The sequence below is a fragment of the Nicrophorus vespilloides genome, unplaced genomic scaffold (assembly GCF_001412225.1).
Source record: "Nicrophorus vespilloides isolate i.1.1-1 unplaced genomic scaffold, Nicve_v1.0, whole genome shotgun sequence".
Lineage (NCBI taxonomy): Eukaryota > Metazoa > Arthropoda > Insecta > Coleoptera > Silphidae > Nicrophorus > Nicrophorus vespilloides.
Genome location: NW_017095468.1, coordinates 79,426 through 89,757, shown reverse-complemented (window position 1 = coordinate 89,757; position 10,332 = coordinate 79,426). Strand labels below are relative to the sequence as shown.

The following is a 10,332-nucleotide window of genomic DNA, read 5'->3' as shown; positions in this document are numbered from 1 at the left end:
TAATTGTTTGTTGCTCTTTATTTCAATTTGTTACATTAATTCAATGCAAAAATAACATAATCCGGCCCTGTTCAACGTTCATCTAATTGCTAACTAAAATTTTGATAATTTATTTACATTTATATAAATCATACCATATGTTAAGGTAATCGATTTAAAAATTTATAAATAATATATAATTATATTGTGAAATCGATAAACAAATATATTATATTACTTCAAAGATGTATATATGCAACACATTAAACAATCCTGCGGAATGTCATAACAGGAGATTGCCTATCCAGCAGGATCAGTCGATTTGCCAAAATGGCAGCAGTTATATTTACTGGGGCTCAACTTTTGAGTAAGTAGAAAATTGAATCATTTTCTGCAGCGGTGAACGCGAATTTCTACAGTTAATTTTATAAATATGTGAAGAGGACGATTTAGAAATTTTGCTGCGATATTTACTGCCTGCTTATTGCCATTACATAATAATATAACCTAAATTATGTGAACTTTTCTGTTGCAGAACAACAAAGTGGGTTGGTGGGCATTGCCTATATCCGCGTGAACAATTACAGCTCAGATGCTAAAGTGTACAACTTGGCCTCTCTGAAGAGGGGCACTGGTGGCCGGTCCAGTTTTAATGGAATCGTTGCTACTGTGTTTGGCTCAACTGGTTTCATTGGTAGATATGTTGCTAATAAATTGGGGAAAATTGGCACTCAGGTGATTATTGGGATTTGGGATGGATTTGAGTTAATTTAATGATTGATTTGGTTGTAGCTGATTTTACCATACAGAGGTAACAACTATGAAACTATGAGATTGAAGTTATGTGGAGATTTGGGACAGGTGCTCTTCCAGCCATACTACTTGAAGGATTTGGAGTCCATTGATAAAGCTTTGAAGTATTCAAATGTGGTCATCAATTTGGTTGGTCGTGATTGGGAAACCAAGAACTTCTCCTTCCAGGATGTTCACGTGAAGGGCGCTAGGGATTTGGCGAGGGCCGCTAAGAAGGCTGGTGTTGAAAAGTTCATCCATCTGTCAGCATTGAATTGTGATGGACCGAACGAAGCGATCTTCAGTCGCCAAGGCTCCAAATTCCTTTCCAGCAAGTGGGAAGGTGAACAGGCAGTGCTGGAAGAGTTTCCCGAAGCTACCATCTTTAGGCCATCCGATGTGTACGGCCAAGAGGACAGGTTCTTGAGGTATTACGCTCATAACTGGAGGAGGCAAGGACAGTACATGCCGATGTGGAAAAATGGTGAAGCTACCATTAAGCAGCCAGTGCATGTGAGCGACTTGGCCGCCGGTATCGTCGCGGCTATTAAAGATCCGGAGGCCGCTGGTAAGGTCTACCAAGCTGTTGGACCCAGGAGGTATCAGCTCAACGAACTTGTGGACTGGTTCTACAGGGTGATGCGGAAGGACAGCGAATGGGGATACAAACGCTACGACATGAAGTACGATATGTTTTTCAAGTTGAAGGTATCGTTAACCCAGAAGTTTAGTCCCGCCTTCCCCGTTGGCAATCTGCATTGGGAGAGGTTGGAGCGCGAGTTCGTCACTGACAGGGTGAACCAAGCCATTCCAACTTTGGAGGATCTAGGTGTTAACTTGCGAAGGATGGAGGATCAAGTGCCGTGGGAGTTGAAACCCTTTACCTACGGCCTGTACTTCGGAACAGATTCGGAAGAACCCGTCGTCGAACCTAAGCCACCAAAATATGTATCATAAATGCAAAACTTTTTATTTCATTGAATTGGCCCAAGTGATTGATAGTGGCTAGGCCCCTCTTTGATTGTAAATTATTAATAAATAAATTCTTCTAATGTTAACCATCACAAGCAATACACAGATATTATTTTTAGTAAATATTACAAAAAAATGAACGTTTTGAAAATGGTATGTTATTCCTAACTGAAAAGTTAGGCAACAGACTTTTCGTTATTTAAAAATATGTCTCTTGAATTTATATTTGTATCTGTTTTTTAAAATGAAATTGTTACTCTTTCCTTTAAACTGAAATTTATATAATCTTTTTTATTGTTTCCAATGAACAAAGCTAAAATTATGACTGAATCATTGGTTGCCTAGATCACCTGTACACATTTTGGAGGGTTTTTAGTCAAAGCTTCAGTGAATAGTTTTTCGTTATGTATTAGACAAATACTAAAACGTATTATTAAAGTGCTTGAATATCCAAGATCAATTAACACAATGTCTCGTGTGAGTATTAACGAAAGCTGTCGCTTTAAATATAAGAAATTTAAAATAACAAAAAGTGATTGGTTATGTTTCTTCATAAAACTAACATTGTTTATATTTTTAGAATATCAAGTCTTATTTCAATGTGGTCTACACCAAGAAAGGGGATAAGAAACCATCACCAGTAAAGAGCAGTAAATCACCAGCAAATAAGAAGTTGCAGGTGATTTCAAGTGATGAAGAAATACCAAAGGCACAGAAGAAAAATGAAGTCAAAATTAAGAAGAAGAAAACTAAGGTAATTGAATCAGATTCTTCTGATGAAGAGGTCAAGTCTATGAAGAAGAAGGCAAAGGTGAAGACTGAGGAGAAATTAATACCTGTCAATGTCAAGAAGTTGTTCGGAGGGAAAGTAGTGCAGAGTGAAGTAAAGAACAAAAAGAAAAAGCAGGATGAAGATTTTGAGAAGACCCTGCAGCAATTGGATGATGATTTTGATATAGATGAATCCATTTTGGATAAGAGCATGAATGAGGCTATGTTTGAAGAGAGCACACCTAAGAAAACTTTAAGCAAAGAGAGTAAATTGAAGAAAGAGAAGTCATCTAAGGAAGATACAACTGTTGTAGAGGTTGCTTGTAAGAAAGTTAAACATGAAAAAGATTCACTAAATAAAGATAAATGTGATAATGGGGAAAGCAGTTGTGAAATGGTGAATACTCCTAAGAAGGAGAAAATGAAGGTTGAGAAGGATACAGCAAAGGTGGATAAAACTCCTGTTAGTAGGAAGAGGAAAGCTGAGGAGGACTTGGATGAGTCTGGATTGGACCCTGACCAGGAGAGATATGAAAAGAAGAGATACAGTGCTATGCTTTACAAACAGTATTTGAACAGAAGTGGGCCAGTTCTTAAAGGACAAAAGGAGATGCCTAAGGTAAGATGATTATTAATGACCTCAATCTAGTTATATTATACATTTACTATGCAGGGAAAACCGGATTGTTTGAAGAACTTATGTTTCTTGAAAACTGGAGTATTAGAGTCAATGGAGAAGGACGACATGGATATACTTGTTAAAGAGCACGGCGGTAGGACAGTCAGTGCCGTTTCAAGTAATGAAATACATTTCAATTAAGCTAGTGTAATATAATGAGTTAATGTGTTTTTTTTTTTTAGAGAAAGTTAATTATATGGTGGTCGGTCAAGACCCCGGTCCATCGAAGTTGGAAAAAGCGCGTAGCTTTGGAATTAAGGAGATCACTGAAGATGAATTGCTGGATATGATTCTGGTAAAATCCGGAATGCCGCCAAAATACGTGAAACATTCCGAAGATGATGATGATATTGTATGTTCTCCAATCAAAGAGTCAAATGAGAGGCGGAAGAAGAATCTGAAAGAAATTGAAAAGAAAATCAAGGTCGAACCAAAGAGTCCCAAGAAGGAGAAGGAGAACAAACAAGAAAATGTAAAATCAAAAAGTCCAAAGTTTAAAGAGGAAAATGGAAAAGTGAAGAATTCCAAGAAAGAAACTGAAGAGGAAAACGGAAAAGTGAAGGCTCATATACTAGCAAATGAAAAAACGCAGTGTTCTGGAAATAAAGTTAAAAGTATAAAAAATGAGAAGGAATCAAAAGTAGCTAAAAGTGTGGAGAATAAGGTTGTTGCAGTCAAGAGGGAAGTGGTGGAAGTGTCAGATGATAATAGGTCTTGGACTGAGAAGTATAAGCCTAAGGATATTGCAGGTATTATCGGACAGCAGGGAGATAACAGCAACATGAAAAAGTTAATTTCATGGTTGACGAATTGGTACAAAAATCATTCCGGAAAGAACAGACCGAAGCTTGTAAAGCCGAGTCCGTGGGCGAAGAACGACGATGGCGCGTACTTCAAATGCGCTCTGCTGAGCGGTTCGCCGGGCGTTGGTAAGACGACCACGGCCACTCTAGTTGCCAAAGAGTTGGGCTTCGACGTGGTAGAGTTCAATGCTTCAGATACCAGGAGTAAGAGATTGCTGCACGAAGAAGTAGCCCAGCTGCTGAGCACCAAGTCTCTGGCCACTTACTTCAAGGATGGATCTGCGCCGACCAAGAAGCACGTCCTTCTGATGGACGAAGTAGATGGAATGGCCGGAAATGAGGATAGAGGTGGAATCCAAGAGCTCATCGGTCTCATAAAGAATACAAGTGTGCCAATAATATGCATGTGCAACGATCGTCAGCATCCGAAGATACGTTCTTTGGTAAACTATTGTATGGATTTGCGATTCGCGAATCCTCGCATTGAACAAATCCGAGTGAGTATATAATAGAAATGCTTTATGAATTAGAGTTTACAGAATGATTTTATTTCAGGGCGCCATGATGAGTATTTGCTTCAAAGAGAAGGTAAAGATCAGCCCGGACGCTTTGATGGAGGTTATCAAAGGCGCCGGCATGGATATAAGACAAACGCTGAACAACTTGTCGATGTGGACGGCCGCAAACAAGAACTTGACGGTGGACACTGCGCAGAAGGAGTCGAATGCTTCGAAGAAAGACACTGTGATCGGGCCTTGGGAGGTTATCCGGAAGGTGTTTTCTGAAGAGGAGCATAAGAAGACTTCGATCGCGGACAAGTCGAAGCTGTTCTTTTACGATTACAGTATCGCGCCGCTCTTCGTGCAAGAGAACTATCTGCAGGTGGTGCCACACTGCAACAAGAAGGATCTCCTAGAGAGGGTAGCCTCCGCCGCAGACGCCATCAGCATGGGTGATATCATTGACAAGAAAATCAGATCTACGAACAATTGGTCTCTGTTAGAGTCGCAGGCTATGTACTCGTCGGTGTTGCCAGGTCACTACATGTCCGGTCACTTTGGCGGTCAGATCAACTTCCCCGGATGGTTGGGCAAAAACTCTAAAAGAACCAAATTCCAAAGACTCATGACTGAGCTTCAAGTCCACATGCGCACGACGTACGTTAACTCGAATTCTTGACTCTATCAAAGATAGATTTTTTAAAATTTATTTTTTAGAGCTTCCGCAAGTAAAACTGCTGTTAATCTGGATTACATCTACTATTTACGAGATTCGATCGTGAAACCTCTACAGAAGGAGGGATCAGATGGCGTGGCAAAATCGCTGGAGGTGATGCAAGCTTACAACTTGCTCAGGGAAGACCTGGATAGCATTTTGGAGTTGAGCCAGTGGCCCAAGCGAAAAGACCCAATGGCTTCGGTGGAGTCCAAGGTTAAAGCTGCATTCACCCGCGCCTACAACAAGGAAGGCGCGATGCTGCCATATTCTATCAACACGGGGACCTTCAAGAAGAAGACATCGAAGGTCGAATCGGACGTTTACGGAGACGTCGAAGGCGAGGAATCCGATGACAACGAAGACGATGATGACATTACTAAGGATGCTATGATAAAGGTAACAAAATAAAAATGGAAAAACGCGTGTGGTGAAAACGATTGTGCATTTATTTTATATTGATCATTCTTATTTCAGGAGAAGAAAAAGCCTGCGACCAAAACCAAAAAGGAAACTGGTGAGGGAAGCAAGAAGGGTGCGGGTACCTCGAAAGGAAGGGCGAAGAAGGCAAAATAAATTGCAAAAATGAATGTACTCTTTTGAATTACTTTATACTCTATATTTATCATTGTTATTTTCTAAGCATTACATTTACATAATATTATTTTTTAAAACTATTTTGAAGTTTGCCTGTATATATTTTAACCGGTTGGTATCCACCTCAACGTTTGATCAATATGTGCTCGTCAGTACCCAGGTGTTCTAATTGTTTTTAAGTTTCGTTCCTTCTCCATAGCTATTAAGTATTAAGAAATAAAGGCCAAATTTAAAAACAAATGTGTAGAGATTCTGTCCATATTCACCTGAAATAATGGGTAACACGGAGAGCAACGTTACGAGCGGCGTCAAGAAACAGGCCGGCGCTTCTGTGCTCGAGATCTACAAGCTCTGCGATCTCAAAGGTTGTTAACCTATTAATTCAAGTTCCTTAAAGAATTGTAAGATTCGTTTCTAGGTGGCGGATTATTTGTAGAATTGATGAAGAGGGCGGCTCAAAATAAACAATACGCCGAAATAGATCACGCGATCAAAACAAAGGTCTACACTTAACTTACTATATTTTATATTTGAATTAACTTTTCTCGCTTTCAGGTCGAACCTTTGCTGTACAATAAGGGCGAAGGGAGATATCTGAAGATATCGGATTTAGTGTTGCTGAGGAATAAAGAACGAGCTCGTTATAAACTCGTAATGGGAACTAAAAAATATAACTAAAGTTTAATATTGCTTTTTTGTAGCTTCCACCATTGAAAGCCATGGAAAACCCCGATGACTTTGAGATTGACGATGAAGGACCTGGCATATCTGAAGAGGAATATCAGAAGAGTGGGTAGAAATTAACATTTATTAGATGTAATCAGTTCGTTTTTAGATCCTTCCTTGTACAGATTTACGTGTTGGAATTTGAAGGATCGCGGTGCTGTTGGTGAGACTATTCTGCATCTTTGTCTCCTAAACGCGACTTCCATACATGCAGACATCGCTAAAAGGTTGCTTAGGTTCTATCCGAAATTGATTAACGACATCTACATATCAGATGAGTATTATGGTAATTTCAATATTTTCTTTCGATATTATTACTAAGTTTAGATTATATCGAATAGGGGAGAATGTGCTGCATATTGCGATCGTCAATGAGGATCCGGGTATGGTGAAATTCCTTTTGGCAGCAAACGTAAACGTGCAGGAACGTTGTTTCGGCAACTTCATGTGTCCAGAGGATCAGAAATCATCGAGATCGGATTCTTTGGATCACGAATGGGTGAACGTCTGCGCTGTGACTAATTACAACGGGTATAGATATATTGACAAGTTTTTAAATGTAATTGAAGAGTAAATACACGTTTTTGTGTGGCAGTTACGTGTATTGGGGTGAATACCCTTTGACCTTCGCAGCGTGCTTGGGCCAAGAAGAGTGCTTTCGGCTGATTCTGCAGAAAGGAGCGGATCCAAATGCGCAAGACACAAATGGAAATAGCATATTGCACATGTTAGTTATCTACGAAAAATTGGTACTTATATACTCAAGTTTAAAGTAATTATGATGGATTGAAAAGAAAAGCACACTTTCTGTTTAGGAATCTTTCGATATGGCTTACGAAGTTGGAGCTCAGCTGCACATGAGGAACGTGCAGGATATGACCGCGTTAACTTTGGCCGCCCAATTGGCGAGAATTGAGATTTTCTTTCACATTTTGAAACTAGAAAGGGAAATCTATTGGCAGATTGGTAGCATCACTTGCGCCGCTTATCCACTGAATCAAATAGACACCATCGATACAAAGACAGGTCACATAAGCAAAACTTCGGCTTTGAATCTTGTCGTTTTTGGGGTAAATCCGTCCAATTAACACATTAGTGTTTCTAAACTGATTATTGGTTTATCTAGGATAAAGATGAGCATTTAGAGCTGATGGACGGAGTGTTAATTGATCTCTTGAACGCCAAGTGGAACACATTCGTGAAGAACAAGTTCTATAGGCAATTCTTTACGTTCGCCTTTTACTTCTTCATATCCCTAATCAGTTTCACACTGAGACCTGGTCCACCTTTAACTAAACTGGAGGATAAGGTCAATGCGTCGACTCTTTTGAACATGACAAAATGTAATTTACATTTATACTAATGGTTTTAAAGCGTTTATTCCATTTCAAGGTTTCAGTTAAAAATGTGAGCGTCGAAGAGGACATTGGTAATGATGTGGAGGAATGGTGGGATAAGTTGACGGAGGAATGCAGATTGATGACTTACGAAACATTTGCGGAGCAAATTCGGTTGTTCTGTGAGGGAGGAATGCTTTTGGGTTCTTTGATTTATTTAGCTGCGGGGTTCAGAGAGGCAAGATTTTTGGGCGGCAGGATGTTCTTCGAAAATCTGGTAATCTCTTTCTCTAATTATTTATCTATTAATATTATAAAAATGCTATTAGATGACAGCACCATCTCGAGTCATGTTCCTGTTTTCCTGCATCCTAATGTTAATTGTTCCTGTATTGAGAATGTTCTGTCTGGATGAGATCGAAGACGTTGTTGCCATAGTGATCATGCTTACAACAGCTCCGTACTTTCTATTCTTCTGCAGGTAAACATCATTAATAAAAAAAAAACATTTGCATTCATCAATTTTAAAACTGTCCAGAGGTTTCAAAACTGTCGGTCCGTTCGTCGTGATGATATATCGCATGGTGATGGGCGACCTGCTCAGATTCGCGTCTATATACCTCGTCTTTGTGATGGGATTTTCTCAAGGTTTTACAATATCAAAATTTATCTCCTCAAAACATATTAATTCTAATGGAAATATTTATTTTGAAGCTTTTTACATAATATTCCTATCGTTCGATAATCCTTTAACACCCGAAGACGTCGACGACTCCAGCTCGAATCCGATGTCCACTTCGGTGGAATCGATTATGGCTATGTTTCTGATGTCGATGACCAATTTCGGCGATTACTACGTTTCATTTGAAAAGACGGAACACGAGATCGGGGCCAAAGTAAATAAACCAATCCAAGCGGTTCTTTGTTTATTGGAAATCAATGAACATTTCTTGCTTCCATTGGGACGGAAGATTAAGGAAGCCAAGACAATAATGGATTTTGATATGTCTGTAAGTTTGACCGAATTCTAAATATAAATTCGATTTCAGATAATGTTCGTTATTTACATGGTGATTGTTGGAGTGCTTCTGGTCAACATGTTGATAGCGATGATGGGAAACACGTATCAAAAAATCGCCGAGACCAGGAACGAATGGCAAAGACAGGTTTGTATACAGTGGATGCAATTGCATTTTTATACTAATACTAATGCAACTTATAATAATATACTAAATTTACAATCGCAGTGGGCTAGGATCGTTTTGGTGGTGGAAAGGGGCGTGAGCCCCGCGGAAAGACTAAAACAATTGATGGTTTATTCGCAACCTATGTCGAATGGAAAGAGAGCGCTTGTGCTGCGACTGAATCAATCGGTGAATGCTCAAATTTAATCTACTTTTTAGCTATAATTATTAAACGAAGAATGGATCGTTTAATTTTATCAAACAATTTTGTAGGACGAAGATAGGGAGGAGATGAAGGAAATTATGGAAATCAAGAGGAGACACGAACGTTACATGAAGAAATGGCAGACTACCAAGGAAGAAGCAATATAATCATTTGTTGTGCGTAAGCATCCCCAACAGATAATTGCTCCTTTGTTTCATCATTTGGGGTCATATTTTAATTGTTATCACTTTATTTATCCATTAAATACGTTTTTAAACCTCGTTGTCCTTGTGATTTTCATGTCCATCGCGCAGTTCGGTCCTGCGGTCAGGGAAAAGCACTTTCACCTCAATTTCAATATAATCGTTAGTCACAAAATGACCAAATTTTCCAAGTAATCAAAATTAACATTTATATATTTTCTTAAAATTAAAGCTATATTATTAATTCAATTAAATATAATGGATAAAGTAATTAATAAATTTCTATATTATTCAGCTTAAATATTTTTACTTTGTTGTTATAACTGTTTTTTTTTACTTTCTCCTGCTTCCCTCTAGGAACAGTTTAACTGTTTTATTATTGGTTTCTGAAATATTCAATAATAACAATAGTGATTTATGCAACTCTGCATACAATTGTCTATAATATTGAAAGTCACACAATAATTGCATTCCCATGTTATTTGTCTTGAGATATTTGTAAATAAATTAATGCATAAATTCTATAATTATAATCTGTTGTTGAAAAGTTGTTTGTTAACAGAAAATAATCTATATGATTTCCCGTTTCAAAGATGTAACGCACATTAAATTCCTTTCTTAAAATTATTTTGTTTACATTTCGGATTAATATGTTATTCATCTGCCGATAATTAAGCTATTGACTTTAGTTAAGTTCTTAGCATTTGTATTTTGGTTTTTAAAAAACGTACGAAAGATCAAGTGAAAACATCGCATTCTAATGATAAGTAAATAGTAATAAATAAAATAAGCAATGTTTCTAATTATCATGTAATGATGATGGAATTGAAGAAAACACGGCAACGTCGCTCATGTGCATATCTTCCCTC

General features: G+C 38.3%; 3 protein-coding genes across 3 annotated transcripts; all 3 read left to right on the top strand.

Moving 5' to 3' along the window:
- The first annotated feature begins 274 nt into the window (after positions 1 to 274).
- On the top strand, positions 275 to 1,838 carry LOC108569215 (NADH dehydrogenase [ubiquinone] 1 alpha subcomplex subunit 9, mitochondrial). The gene is made up of 3 exons (XM_017931072.1): positions 275 to 346; positions 515 to 714; positions 772 to 1,838. Exons 1-3 carry the CDS (start codon positions 310 to 312, stop codon positions 1,726 to 1,728), a joined length of 1,194 nt encoding a protein of 397 aa, XP_017786561.1. The 5' UTR covers positions 275 to 309; the 3' UTR covers positions 1,729 to 1,838.
- Positions 1,839 to 2,092: 254 nt separating this feature from the next.
- Positions 2,093 to 5,811, top strand: LOC108561911 (replication factor C subunit 1). Its single transcript, XM_017920430.1, has 7 exons — positions 2,093 to 2,220; positions 2,324 to 3,133; positions 3,188 to 3,311; positions 3,376 to 4,493; positions 4,552 to 5,153; positions 5,214 to 5,610; positions 5,689 to 5,811. Exons 1-7 carry the CDS (start codon positions 2,212 to 2,214, stop codon positions 5,785 to 5,787), a joined length of 3,159 nt encoding a protein of 1,052 aa, XP_017775919.1. The 5' UTR covers positions 2,093 to 2,211; the 3' UTR covers positions 5,788 to 5,811.
- A 217-nt stretch (positions 5,812 to 6,028) lies between these two features.
- LOC108562766 (transient receptor potential cation channel subfamily V member 5) lies at positions 6,029 to 9,595 on the top strand. Its single transcript, XM_017921586.1, has 16 exons — positions 6,029 to 6,173; positions 6,227 to 6,309; positions 6,364 to 6,459; positions 6,510 to 6,597; positions 6,644 to 6,820; positions 6,876 to 7,065; positions 7,130 to 7,283; positions 7,350 to 7,604; positions 7,661 to 7,877; positions 7,934 to 8,148; positions 8,201 to 8,352; positions 8,410 to 8,519; positions 8,586 to 8,767; positions 8,921 to 9,037; positions 9,119 to 9,244; positions 9,329 to 9,595. Exons 1-16 carry the CDS (start codon positions 6,083 to 6,085, stop codon positions 9,425 to 9,427), a joined length of 2,352 nt encoding a protein of 783 aa, XP_017777075.1. The 5' UTR covers positions 6,029 to 6,082; the 3' UTR covers positions 9,428 to 9,595.
- Positions 9,596 to 10,332: the final 737 nt, after the last annotated feature.